This window comes from Leiobunum rupestre, chromosome 4 (assembly GCF_980474605.1).
Source record: "Leiobunum rupestre chromosome 4, qqLeiRupe1.1.hap1, whole genome shotgun sequence".
NCBI classification, from domain to species: domain Eukaryota; kingdom Metazoa; phylum Arthropoda; class Arachnida; order Opiliones; family Sclerosomatidae; genus Leiobunum; species Leiobunum rupestre.
In genome coordinates, this window is record NC_143387.1 from 58341069 (window position 1) to 58356237 (window position 15169).

The 15169-nt window shown below is 33.5% G+C and overlaps 1 protein-coding gene across 3 annotated transcripts in view; it reads right to left on the reverse strand.

Moving 5' to 3' along the window:
* The window catches only part of LOC149948480 (beta-alanine-activating enzyme-like), a 341035-nt gene that overhangs the window by 1256 nt on the left and 324610 nt on the right, over positions 1–15169 (reverse strand). Inside the window, exons 1-10 of one of the 3 annotated variants that reach the window (XM_090173524.1) lie at positions 2433–2467; positions 2304–2376; positions 2127–2247; positions 1842–2056; positions 1584–1773; positions 1291–1517; positions 1113–1219; positions 677–1060; positions 520–614; positions 22–464 (exon numbers count right to left, since the gene is read on the reverse strand). In XM_090173524.1, coding sequence (XP_090029650.1) covers positions 22–464; positions 520–614; positions 677–1060; positions 1113–1219; positions 1291–1517; positions 1584–1773; positions 1842–2056; positions 2127–2231 — 1766 coding nt within the window. In that variant the 5' untranslated portion in view covers positions 2232–2247; positions 2304–2376; positions 2433–2467. Of the gene's footprint in view, positions 1–21; positions 465–519; positions 615–676; positions 1061–1112; positions 1220–1290; positions 1518–1583; positions 1774–1841; positions 2057–2126; positions 2248–2303; positions 2684–15169 lie in introns of those variants that run through there. The other 2 variants (XM_090173523.1, XM_090173525.1) reach the window with 2 other exon arrangements.

Consider the following 15169-nt stretch of genomic DNA (forward strand, 5'->3'; position numbering starts at 1 on the left):
CTAGGGTGGGTACATACATACTGAACATAGAAAACCACCAATGGAGTTGCATCTACACATTTGGAAAGGTTGTATTTCCAGGCAAGTTTAGGATGAAACTCAATATTTTGATTTTCTGGAGTTTCTTCAAATAAACACTTTCCACAGTGGCATATATTTAATATTTTTGCGCGACTTAAAGCTCTATAGCAATTGCCTATTTGAATTTCAGAGTTGAAAATAATTGTAGGCTGGCTATTGTCAATATTTTTTAAATCTTGTCTCGGTGTGTCTTCTTGATCACCAGAGGTTATATAATGAAAAACATTGGTGAAACTGGAATGTAATATCTTGTCCAATAGTAATGGGTATGGTTTATCCAGATGCCATTCAACATCCATGATAAATTGAACAGCGGATACTGAATCACAGCCATATTGTGTAAAAATGCTAGACTCGTCAATTTCTTCAATCCCAGTATAATTCTATAATGCAAATTATTATGATTTCTCCAATCAAAACTGATAGTTTATATTTTACCTTCCATAACCTTGATATCAAACTATAAATATCTTGGCAGGTAGTTTCATTTTTCTCAACTGGTAATTTCAGTATTAATTTATTATCAATTTTTCCTTAAAAATTATAATAAAATTTATATTTATAACTTTTAGACTAGGGAGATAAGTTCTATTACCATGATAAGTAAGAGGTAGCTGATGTAGAAATGAGACTTGAATTGGAATTTTATTTCCCATATTTTTATTAATTTTATTTATAAGATGAGCACGTAAATCAGTTAATTTAGAATTAATTTTTGTGGTTGCCACAGCAAAAACTATAACCACAGTTTTTTCATGATGATATAAAACATGATAGCTATCCAATTCTTTTTCTTCATTCAAAATTGCTTGAATAGAGAAAAGTGAAACTTTTTTGCCATTATATTTTATAATATCATCCGTTCTATTTCTATAATATAAATGATCATTTATTTTTTCTACTAAATCACCCGTAGAGCGCCAAACAAATGAATTATGATGCGGTTCATCATTTATAGTGCAAATACGTGTCTTGCTCCCTATAATTGAATTTCAAGATTTAAAATTCATTTAAGGTTAAAAAAAAAGTACCTATAAATAATTCTCCAATTTGGTTATTATTTTCAATTAGTTCATTATCATTCCCTCTAATTTGAATTTCGGTCTCTAGTATTGCATTTCCAAGAGGTATTTCATCTCTGTTAAATATAAACAAGCTATTAACTTAACATAAATACCAACATTTGTAACTTCAAAAAAATATACTAACTCTTCATTGAATGTTATTTCATAACAAGTAGCCCAGCATGAAACTTCTGTTGTCCCATAAACATTATAAAATTTAGTTCTATTGCCATTACCCCGGCAAGATTTCAGAAAGTTAATGGAGGGGAAAACTTCTCCGCCTAATATTAAAAGACGCAAGCTTGTGTTTTTGGATAACAAATTATATCTCAATAAACGTTTTCCAAAACGTAGCAATAAACTTGGACAACACTATAATAATTGAAAAAAGTTATTAAGTTTCAAACTAATGCAGGTTCTTATCTTTTTTATTTATACCTGAAGCACAGTTACTTTAGCCCTCATAAATAAATTTAAAAGCCCATTTGGATTTTTCTTAACATTTTGTGGTACAATAAGTAAAGTGGCACCGCATGACAAAGTTAAAAAGATTTCTACAATACTAGGATCAAAAGTCAAGGGTGCTAATAGTGGAATGACATCATTATGTGATATTTGAAAAGTTGACCTAAAAGTAAACCATGTCATTTTAAGACTCATTTGAAAATATATGCTTACTTGGGAATAGTTTCTTACTGGAAGTGTTTTATGTTAGGAATGATACATTCATCAGGAACTTGGACAACTTTTGGTCTATTTGTTGTTCCTGAAGTCTGTGTCACATAAACTATATCATTTTCAGTTACATCATTTGGAGCATTTAGTTTTTTTTTCAAAATATTCAGTTTTCCAACTTTTGTATGCAATTTTGCAATGGATATCCATTGAATACTTTCTGAAGCACGGACTTTCTGAGACCAAAAAATGATGTTATTAAGTTATTCACATGCATAAAACAAAAAATATATGAATTGTTATTACTAGAAGATATTCATCGGTAGTTACTGCGAAATAAACATCCAAGTATTTTAAAACATTTTCTATATTTCTTTGAATTTCCTTTGGATTAATATATATAAAATACATTTGAGCCTTCAAGATACTGTAAAAATATAACTTCAGTTAAATTGAAATTAAGAGTTTTTCTCGTTCTTTTACCCCAAAATAAGTGGTGGTAATAAAAATGAAGGTTCTAATATACAGAATATACCTCTGTGTTTGTTTAATTGTGCTAAAGAAATTAGTTTTGAGGATATGTTTCTAGTAATAGTGGCTAGATCTAAATACGTTAATTTGGTTTCAATTTCGTCTATTATCATCAATAAAGCTGTTTTGTTCTCATATTCCTTTTTAATTTCAATTAATTTGTATAATTCAAAAGCCATTTCTCAACAATTACTAAAACAAAGGCTTATAAAAATAGATTATGTCCGTGTTTGAGACAAAACATTTAATAAATATAAAATATCGATAATAAATTAATTTCTTTGTATTCCGGTGATAACATTTATCAACACCATAAAATATTAAAACAAAATAGCAAATTATTGCAATAGCTCATAAAATAAGCAATATGGCGTCAAATTGACCTTTAGCCCCAGAGTTGCCAGAATAATATTTTAGATCTCGCACAAACCAACTTTAAAACAAGCCCAAATTCCCGCACAAGCCAAAATCGGATTAACCCCAAAAGAGCCCAAAGTCCCGCCCAAGAAAAATGACCAATTTCTGCTATAGAACGGGAATTGGCGCGTTATTTGAAAATAATTTTGGAAAATTATTGATAACATCACACTTTGCAAAGCTGGGTCCAGCTTATATTTTCTAGGAACGTTGATTCCCGTTATGAAGGATGGGGTTGAAAGGGGGAAAACCGGTACCCGGTTACTTCGCCTCGAATTTTGGGAACCAGCCCAAAAAACCGCCTCCCGCCCAAAGGTTTTTTCCCCGCAACAGCCTCCCCAAAGCAGCCCAATTTGGGCGGAAAACCGCCCATCTGGCAACTCTGTTTAGCCCTAGTGCCCTACTAAAAATCATACCGGCTAACAGAGTTGCCGGAATAATATTTTAGATCTCGCACAAACCAACTTTAAAACCAGCCCAAATTCCCTCACAAGCCAAAATCGGATTAACCCCAAAAGAGCCCAAATTCCCGCCCAAGAAAAATTACCGATTTCTGCTATAGAACGGGAATAGGCGCTTAAATAAAACATCTTCCCAGAAATTGCCAAGAAGTAATATTTCCGACAGCCAGGACTCATAAGTTATTATTTATATAGTGCTTTTTGAAATATTAGAAAGCTGGAAACTTTCTCGAACGTAACATAGGTTTTTTGCTAAGCCTTAACATGCCAAAAACGTTACCTGGTTAAAAGGAAACACTTGTTGCATACCGTACTGCAAAAGTAATATGTTTAGTTCTAAATGAATGAGTTTTCATCTTTTTCCAAAAGATAATTTTATACGAAATGAATTAACTCTGCCTCCACGAGAAGCTTTAAAATTGCCCGGTATTATAAAAATATTACATATTATTTTAATTATTTATACCATAAGAGGATGATAATAATAACAATATTATCTTCTTATACTTAGTTTTAGTAACATTATATATTTACCTTAAAATATATTATCGAAAATTAACATTAGTATGTTCCTTATACACGTGAGCCGACGCGTTTCTTATCTGACGCAAAATTCTAATGAGGGCAAAACGCGGCTCTAATTGGCTTAAATATGTCTATTTGGCTAGCCGTTCTAACCGTTTAACCGACCAACCGGAAATAGCTCCTTCCCAGATGAATTTGGAGAGGGGAGTAGAAACCGAGTATCTTTTATTGAAGCGTCCATTGGCGCGTTATTTGAAAATAATTTTGGAAAATTATTGAAAACATCACAGTTTGCAAAGCTGGTTCCAGCTTATATTTTCTACGAACGTTGATTCCCGTTATGAAGGATGGGGCTGAAAGGGGGAAAACCGGTACCCCGTTACTTCGCCTCGAATTTTTGGAACCAGCCCAAAAAATCGCCTCCTGCCCAGAGGTTTTTTCCCCGCAACAGCCTCCGCAAAGCAGACCAATTTGGGCGGAAAACCGCCCATCTGGCAACTCTGCCGGCTAAGATTAGAGCTAACCATTGAGTTGGGAATAATACTATCTAGAGCCCCAGTTCAAATTTTCCCCATAGGCTTTAACCATCTTTGCTTTAACACAGCATTAGTGAAGTTAGGAACGAAAATCATGGGAGGGTTATCAACTACGACAAAAGCCACCTATGAGTGAAAAATGCAACTATTAAAATGAAAAATTCATTGATGGCCCCTGCTGCCACCTATTAGCGACTTAGTGAACTATTATAATTTTAACTTTTGAATTGAAGAGGGAAAGCGACGCGTTTTTACGGAAAATTTTTAAAACGCGTTTTTTTATATTAAAGTCATGTGTATCTGAAAACTCTTTATTAACACAATTAAGGTTTCTTTTGTGAGTTCTTTACTATTTTATAATTGATTTTGAGTGAAATTTTAAGCATAATGGGTAGGAAATGCGCAGTTTCGTCTTGCGAAAATAATGGAAGAAACAAAAAAGTTTCTTGGCATAAGTAGGAGCCAGGGGCGTATTAACCATTAGGCAAAGTAGGCACGTGCCTAGGGGGCCATTTTTCTAGGGGTGCCAAAACTCTGACAACCCCCACGGTCCATGTACATGTACTTGGCTTGCCCCTACTCAAAATAACGCCGAAAAGGTTTGGGGAAACTAAAATACTTTTATTTAGTTATTAAAAACCGATACGCGCCCCTCCTTAGCTGACCAATGCCAAGGGGCGCCAAATTTTTCTGTGCCTAAAGGCGCCGAAAGGGTTAATCCGCCCCTGGTAGGAGCAGCACTAAAATTCAAAAAAAAATAGAAGACATTTTAATTCTAAATTATTCAAAATTCTAATTTTCAATCAAAACTGAACGGTAAACGGAGCGTTGAAAATTGCACGCCTAATTGGCACTTATATTTGAATGACTCCAAGCATATTTGATTGCTCTAGCACTTTAAACTGAATGACATTTTATTCAATTTTGATTATATCTATATTCAAATATGCTTGCAAATTTTTAATTTGAACGGTTAAACGTTCAACATAAAGCAATTTTCTAATCTAATAAGAATGCTTTAGAATTCAAATAAGAGAGTTATACCGTTCAAATAAGTGCGCTAATCTGTTCAACAGAGCTTAATTACGTTAAAATTTGATTGTTTTACCGTTCAAATAAGTGCACTTTTCTGTTCAACATAGAGCATAATAACGTTCGAACTTGATTGTTTTACCGTTTAGATTAGATAGTTATACCGTTCAAATTAGTGCACTTTTCTGTTCAACATAGAGCATAATAACGATCAAACTTGATTGTTTTACCGTTCAGATTAGAGAGTTATACCGCTCAAATAAGTGCACTTTTCTGTTCAACATAGAGCATAATAACGTTCCAACTTGATTGTTTTACCGTTTAGATTAGATAGTTATACCGTTCAAATAAGTGCACTTTTCTGTTCAACATAGAGCATAATAACGTTCAAACTTGATTGTTTTACCGTTCAGATTAGAGAGTTATACCGCTCAAATAAGTGCACTTTTCTGTTCAACATAGAGCATAATAACGTTCCAACTTGATTGTTTTACCGTTTAGATTAGATAGTTATTCCGTTCAAATAAGTGCACTTTTCTGTTCAACATAGAGCATAATAACGTTCCAACTTGATTGTTTTACCGTTTAGATTAGATATATAGTTATACCGTTCAAATAAGTGCACTTTTCTGTTCAACATAGAGCATAATAACGTTCAAACTTGATTGTTTTACCGTTTAGATTAGAGAGTTATACCGCTCAAATAAGTGCACTTTTCTGTTCAACATAGAGCATAATAACGTTCAAACTTGATTGTTTTACCGTTCAGATTAGAGAGTTATACCGCTCAAATAAGTGCACTTTTCTGTTCAACATAGAGCATAATAACGTTCCAACTTGATTGTTTTACCGTTTAGATTAGATAGTTATACCGTTCAAATAAGTGCACTTTTCTGTTCAACATAGAGCATAATAACGTTCAAAATTGATTGTTTTACCGTTCAGATTAGAGAGTTATACCGCTCAAATAAGTGCACTTTTCTGTTCAACATAGAGCATAATAACGTTCCAACTTGATTGTTTTACCGTTTAGATTAGATAGTTATACCGTTCAAATAAGTGCACTTTTCTGTTCAACATAGAGCATAATAACGTTCAAACTTGATTGTTTTACCGTTTAGATTAGAGAGTTATACCGCTCAAATAAGTGCACTTTTCTGCTCAACATAGAGCATAATAACGTTCAAACTTGATTGTTTTACCGTTCAGATTAGAGAGTTATACCGCTCAAATAAGTGCACTTTTCTGTTCAACATAGAGCATAATAACGTTCAAACTTGATTGTTTTACCGTTCAGATTAGGGCGCTTCTCTGTTCAACTTAGAGCATAATAACGTTCCAACTTGATTGTTTTACCGTTCAGATTAGAGAGTTATACCGCTCAAATAAGTGCACTTTTCTGTTCAACATAGAGTATAATAACGTTCAAACTTGATTGTTTTACCGTTCAGATTAGGGCACTTTTCTGTTCAACATAGAGCATAATAACGTTCCAACTTGATTGTTTTACCGTTTAGATTAGATAGTTATACCGTTCAAATAAGTGCACTTTTCTGTTCAACATAGAGCATAATAGCGTTCAAACTTGATTGTTTTACCGTTCAGATTAGAGAGTTATACCGCTCAAATAAGTGCACTTTTCTGTTCAACATAGAGCATAATAACGTTCAAACTTGATTGTTTTACCGTTTAGATTAGATAGTTATACCGTTCAAATAAGTGCACTTTTCTGTTCAACATAGAGCATAATAACGTTCAAACTTGATTGTTTTACCGTTCAGATTAGAGAGTTATACCGCTCAAATAAGTGCACTTTTCTGTTCAACATAGAGCATAATAACGTTCAAACTTGATTGTTTTACCGTTCAGATTAGGGCGCTTCTCTGTTCAACTTAGAGCATAATAACGTTCCAACTTGATTGTTTTACCGTTTAGATTAGATAGTTATACCGTTCAAATAAGTGCACTTTTCTGCTCAACATAGAGCATAATAACGTTCAAACTTGATTGTTTTACCGTTCAGATTAGAGAGTTATACCGCTCAAATAAGTGCACTTTTCTGTTCAACATAGAGCATAATAACGTTCAAACTTGATTGTTTTACCGTTCAGATTAGGGCGCTTCTCTGTTCAACTTAGAGCATAATAACGTTCCAACTTGATTGTTTTACCGTTCAGATTAGAGAGTTATACCGCTCAAATAAGTGCACTTTTCTGTTCAACATAGAGTATAATAACGTTCAAACTTGATTGTTTTACCGTTCAGATTAGGGCACTTTTCTGTTCAACATAGAGCATAATAACGTTCCAACTTGATTGTTTTACCGTTTAGATTAGATAGTTATACCGTTCAAATAAGTGCACTTTTCTGTTCAACATAGAGCATAATAACGTTCAAACTTGATTGTTTTACCGTTCAGATTAGAGAGTTATACCGCTCAAATAAGTGCACTTTTCTGTTCAACATAGAGCATAATAACGTTCCAACTTGATTGTTTTACCGTTTAGATTAGATAGTTATACCGTTCAAATAAGTGCACTTTTCTGTTCAACATAGAGCATAATAACGTTCAAACTTGATTGTTTTACCGTTTAGATTAGAGAGTTATACCGCTCAAATAAGTGCACTTTTCTGCTCAACATAGAGCATAATAACGTTCAAACTTGATTGTTTTACCGTTCAGATTAGAGAGTTATACCGCTCAAATAAGTGCACTTTTCTGTTCCACATAGAGCATAATAACGTTCAAACTTGATTGTTTTACCGTTCAGATTAGGGCGCTTCTCTGTTCAACTTAGAGCATAATAACGTTCCAACTTGATTGTTTTACCGTTCAGATTAGAGAGTTATACCGCTCAAATAAGTGCACTTTTCTGTTCAACATAGAGTATAATAACGTTCAAACTTGATTGTTTTACCGTTCAGATTAGGGCACTTTTCTGTTCAACATAGAGCATAATAACGTTCCAACTTGATTGTTTTACCGTTTAGATTAGATAGTTATACCGTTCAAATAAGTGCACTTTTCTGTTCAACATAGAGCATAATAGCGTTCAAACTTGATTGTTTTACCGTTCAGATTAGAGAGTTATACCGCTCAAATAAGTGCACTTTTCTGTTCAACATAGAGCATAATAACGTTCAAACTTGATTGTTTTACCGTTTAGATTAGATAGTTATACCGTTCAAATAAGTGCACTTTTCTGTTCAACATAGAGCATAATAACGTTCAAACTTGATTGTTTTACCGTTCAGATTAGAGAGTTATACCGCTCAAATAAGTGCACTTTTCTGTTCAACATAGAGCATAATAACGTTCCAACTTGATTGTTTTACCGTTTAGATTAGATAGTTATACCGTTCAAATAAGTGCACTTTTCTGTTAAACATAGAGCATAATAACGTTCAAGCTTGATTGTTTTACCGTTTAGATTAGAGAGTTATACCGCTCAAATAAGTGCACTTTTCTGCTCAACATAGAGCATAATAACGTTCAAACTTGATTGTTTTACCGTTCAGATTAGAGAGTTATACCGCTCAAATAAGTGCACTTTTCTGTTCAACATAGAGCATAATAACGTTCAAACTTGATTGTTTTACCGTTCAGATTAGGGCGCTTCTCTGTTCAACTTAGAGCATAATAACGTTCCAACTTGATTGTTTTACCGTTTAGATTAGATAGTTATACCGTTCAAATAAGTGCACTTTTCTGCTCAACATAGAGCATAATAACGTTCAAACTTGATTGTTTTACCGTTCAGATTAGAGAGTTATACCGCTCAAATAAGTGCACTTTTCTGTTCAACATAGAGTATAATAACGTTCAAACTTGATTGTTTTACCGTTCAGATTAGGGCACTTTTCTGTTCAACATAGAGCATAATAACGTTCCAACTTGATTGTTTTACCGTTTAGATTAGACAGTTATACCGTTCAAATAAGTGCACTTTTCTGTTCAACATAGAGCATAATAACGTTCAAACTTGATTGTTTTACCGTTCAGATTAGAGAGTTATACCGCTCAAATAAGTGCACTTTTCTGTTCAACATAGAGCATAATAACGTTCCAACTTGATTGTTTTACCGTTTCGATTAGATAGTTATACCGTTCAAATAAGTGCACTTTTCTGTTCAACATAGAGCATAATAACGTTCAAACTTGATTGTTTTACCGTTTAGATTAGAGAGTTATACCGCTCAAATAAGTGCACTTTTCTGCTCAACATAGAGCATAATAACGTTCAAACTTGATTGTTTTACCGTTCAGATTAGAGAGTTATACCGCTCAAATAAGTGCACTTTTCTGTTCAACATAGAGCATAATAACGTTCAAACTTGATTGTTTTACCGTTCAGATTAGGGCGCTTCTCTGTTCAACTTAGAGCATAATAACGTTCCAACTTGATTGTTTTACCGTTCAGATTAGAGAGTTATACCGCTCAAATAAGTGCACTTTTCTGTTCAACATAGAGTATAATAACGTTCAAACTTGATTGTTTTACCGTTCAGATTAGGGCACTTTTCTGTTCAACATAGAGCATAATAACGTTCCAACTTGATTGTTTTACCGTTTAGATTAGATAGTTATACCGTTCAAATAAGTGCACTTTTCTGTTCAACATAGAGCATAATAGCGTTCAAACTTGATTGTTTTACCGTTCAGATTAGAGAGTTATACCGCTCAAATAAGTGCACTTTTCTGTTCAACATAGAGCATAATAACGTTCAAACTTGATTGTTTTACCGTTTAGATTTGAGAGTTATACCGCTCAAATAAGTGCACTTTTCTGTTCAACATAGAGCATAATAACGTTCCAACTTGATTGTTTTACCGTTTAGATTAGATAGTTATACCGCTCAAATAAGTGCACTTTTCTGCTCAACATAGAGCATAATAACGTTCCAACTTGATTGTTTTACCGTTTAGATTAGATAGTTATACCGTTCAAATAAGTGCACTTTTCTGTTAAACATAGAGCATAATAACGTTCAAACTTGATTGTTTTACCGTTTAGATTAGAGAGTTATACCGCTCAAATAAGTGCACTTTTCTGCTCAACATAGAGCATAATAACGTTCAAACTTGATTGTTTTACCGTTCAGATTAGAGAGTTATACCGCTCAAATAAGTGCACTTTTCTGTTCAACATAGAGCATAATAACGTTCAAACTTGATTGTTTTACCGTTCAGATTAGGGCACTTTTCTGTTCAACATAGAGCATAATAACGTTCCAACTTGATTGTTTTACCGTTTAGATTAGATAGTTATACCGTTCAAATAAGTGCACTTTTCTGTTCAACATAGGGCATAATAACGTTCAAACTTGATTGTTTTACCGTTCAGATTAGAGAGTTATACCGCTCAAATAAGTGCACTTTTCTGTTCAACATAGAGCATAATAACGTTCCAACTTGATTGTTTTACCGTTTAGATTAGATAGTTATACCGTTCAAATAAGTGCACTTTTCTGTTCAACATAGAGCATAATAACGTTCAAACTTGATTGTTTTACCGTTTAGATTAGAGAGTTATACCGCTCAAATAAGTGCACTTTTCTGCTCAACATAGAGCATAATAACGTTCAAACTTGATTGTTTTACCGTTCAGATTAGAGAGTTATACCGCTCAAATAAGTGCACTTTTCTGTTCAACATAGAGCATAATAACGTTCAAACTTGATTGTTTTACCGTTCAGATTAGAGAGTTATACCGCTCAAATAAGTGCACTTTTCTGTTCAACATAGAGCATAATAACGTTCAAACTTGATTGTTTTACCCTTCAGATTAGGGCGCTTCTCTGTTCAACTTAGAGCATAATAACGTTCCAACTTGATTGTTTTACCGTTTAGATTAGATAGTTATACCGTTCAAATAAGTGCACTTTTCTGCTCAACATAGAGCATAATAACGTTCAAACTTGATTGTTTTACCGTTCAGATTAGAGAGTTATACCGCTCAAATAAGTGCACTTTTCTGTTCAACATAGAGTATAATAACGTTCAAACTTGATTGTTTTACCGTTCAGATTAGGGCACTTTTCTGTTCAACATAGAGCATAATAACGTTCCAACTTGATTGTTTTACCGTTTAGATTAGATAATTATACCGTTCAAATAAGTGCACTTTTCTGTTCAACATAGAGCATAATAACGTTCAAACTTGATTGTTTTACCGTTCAGATTAGAGAGTTATACCGCTCAAATAAGTGCACTTTTCTGTTCAACATAGAGCATAATAACGTTCCAACTTGATTGTTTTACCGTTTAGATTAGATAGTTATACCGTTCAAATAAGTGCACTTTTCTGCTCAACATAGAGCATAATAACGTTCAAACTTGATTGTTTTACCGTTCAGATTAGGGCACTTTTCTGTTCAACATAGAGCATAATAACGTTCCAACTTGATTGTTTTACCGTTTAGATTAGATAATTATACCGTTCAAATAAGTGCACTTTTCTGTTCAACATAGAGCATAATAACGTTCAAACTTGATTGTTTTACCGTTCAGATTAGAGAGTTATACCGCTCAAATAAGTGCACTTTTCTGTTCAACATAGAGCATAATAACGTTCCAACTTGATTGTTTTACCGTTTAGATTAGAGAGTTATACCGCTCAAATAAGTGCACTTTTCTGTTCAACATAGAGCATAATAACGTTCAAACTTGATTGTTTTACCGTTCAGATTAGGGCGCTTCTCTGTTCAACTTAGAGCATAATAACGTTCCAACTTGATTGTTTTACCGTTCAGATTAGAGAGTTATACCGCTCAAATAAGTGCACTTTTCTGTTCAACATAGAGTATAATAACGTTCAAACTTGATTGTTTTACCGTTCAGATTAGGGCACTTTTCTGTTCAACATAGAGCATAATAACGTTCCAACTTGATTGTTTTACCGTTTAGATTAGATAGTTATACCGTTCAAATAAGTGCACTTTTCTGTTCAACATAGAGCATAATAACGTTCAAACTTGATTGTTTTACCGTTCAGATTAGAGAGTTATACCGCTCAAATAAGTGCACTTTTCTGTTCAACATAGAGCATAATAACGTTCCAACTTGATTGTTTTACCGTTTAGATTAGATAGTTATACCGTTCAAATAAGTGCACTTTTCTGTTCAACATAGAGCATAATAACGTTCAAACTTGATTGTTTTACCGTTTAGATTAGAGAGTTATACCGCTCAAATAAGTGCACTTTTCTGCTCAACATAGAGCATAATAACGTTCAAACTTGATTGTTTTACCGTTCAGATTAGAGAGTTATACCGCTCAAATAAGTGCACTTTTCTGTTCCACATAGAGCATAATAACGTTCAAACTTGATTGTTTTACCGTTCAGATTAGGGCGCTTCTCTGTTCAACTTAGAGCATAATAACGTTCCAACTTGATTGTTTTACCGTTCAGATTAGAGAGTTATACCGCTCAAATAAGTGCACTTTTCTGTTCAACATAGAGTATAATAACGTTCAAACTTGATTGTTTTACCGTTCAGATTAGGGCACTTTTCTGTTCAACATAGAGCATAATAACGTTCCAACTTGATTGTTTTACCGTTTAGATTAGATAGTTATACCGTTCAAATAAGTGCACTTTTCTGTTCAACATAGAGCATAATAGCGTTCAAACTTGATTGTTTTACCGTTCAGATTAGAGAGTTATACCGCTCAAATAAGTGCACTTTTCTGTTCAACATAGAGCATAATAACGTTCAAACTTGATTGTTTTACCGTTTAGATTAGATAGTTATACCGTTCAAATAAGTGCACTTTTCTGTTCAACATAGAGCATAATAACGTTCAAACTTGATTGTTTTACCGTTCAGATTAGAGAGTTATACCGCTCAAATAAGTGCACTTTTCTGTTCAACATAGAGCATAATAACGTTCCAACTTGATTGTTTTACCGTTTAGATTAGATAGTTATACCGTTCAAATAAGTGCACTTTTCTGTTAAACATAGAGCATAATAACGTTCAAGCTTGATTGTTTTACCGTTTAGATTAGAGAGTTATACCGCTCAAATAAGTGCACTTTTCTGCTCAACATAGAGCATAATAACGTTCAAACTTGATTGTTTTACCGTTCAGATTAGAGAGTTATACCGCTCAAATAAGTGCACTTTTCTGTTCAACATAGAGCATAATAACGTTCAAACTTGATTGTTTTACCGTTCAGATTAGGGCGCTTCTCTGTTCAACTTAGAGCATAATAACGTTCCAACTTGATTGTTTTACCGTTTAGATTAGATAGTTATACCGTTCAAATAAGTGCACTTTTCTGCTCAACATAGAGCATAATAACGTTCAAACTTGATTGTTTTACCGTTCAGATTAGAGAGTTATACCGCTCAAATAAGTGCACTTTTCTGTTCAACATAGAGTATAATAACGTTCAAACTTGATTGTTTTACCGTTCAGATTAGGGCACTTTTCTGTTCAACATAGAGCATAATAACGTTCCAACTTGATTGTTTTACCGTTTAGATTAGACAGTTATACCGTTCAAATAAGTGCACTTTTCTGTTCAACATAGAGCATAATAACGTTCAAACTTGATTGTTTTACCGTTCAGATTAGAGAGTTATACCGCTCAAATAAGTGCACTTTTCTGTTCAACATAGAGCATAATAACGTTCCAACTTGATTGTTTTACCGTTTCGATTAGATAGTTATACCGTTCAAATAAGTGCACTTTTCTGTTCAACATAGAGCATAATAACGTTCAAACTTGATTGTTTTACCGTTTAGATTAGAGAGTTATACCGCTCAAATAAGTGCACTTTTCTGCTCAACATAGAGCATAATAACGTTCAAACTTGATTGTTTTACCGTTCAGATTAGAGAGTTATACCGCTCAAATAAGTGCACTTTTCTGTTCAACATAGAGCATAATAACGTTCAAACTTGATTGTTTTACCGTTCAGATTAGGGCGCTTCTCTGTTCAACTTAGAGCATAATAACGTTCCAACTTGATTGTTTTACCGTTCAGATTAGAGAGTTATACCGCTCAAATAAGTGCACTTTTCTGTTCAACATAGAGTATAATAACGTTCAAACTTGATTGTTTTACCGTTCAGATTAGGGCACTTTTCTGTTCAACATAGAGCATAATAACGTTCCAACTTGATTGTTTTACCGTTTAGATTAGATAGTTATACCGTTCAAATAAGTGCACTTTTCTGTTCAACATAGAGCATAATAGCGTTCAAACTTGATTGTTTTACCGTTCAGATTAGAGAGTTATACCGCTCAAATAAGTGCACTTTTCTGTTCAACATAGAGCATAATAACGTTCAAACTTGATTGTTTTACCGTTTAGATTTGAGAGTTATACCGCTCAAATAAGTGCACTTTTCTGTTCAACATAGAGCATAATAACGTTCCAACTTGATTGTTTTACCGTTTAGATTAGATAGTTATACCGCTCAAATAAGTGCACTTTTCTGCTCAACATAGAGCATAATAACGTTCCAACTTGATTGTTTTACCGTTTAGATTAGATAGTTATACCGTTCAAATAAGTGCACTTTTCTGTTAAACATAGAGCATAATAACGTTCAAACTTGATTGTTTTACCGTTTAGATTAGAGAGTTATACCGCTCAAATAAGTGCACTTTTCTGCTCAACATAGAGCATAATAACGTTCAAACTTGATTGTTTTACCGTTCAGATTAGAGAGTTATACCGCTCAAATAAGTGCACTTTTCTGTTCAACATAGAGCATAATAACGTTCAAACTTGATTGTTTTACCGTTCAGATTAGGGCACTTTTCTGTTCAACATAGAGCATAATAACGTTCCAACTTGATTGTTTTACCGTTTAGATTAGATAGTTATA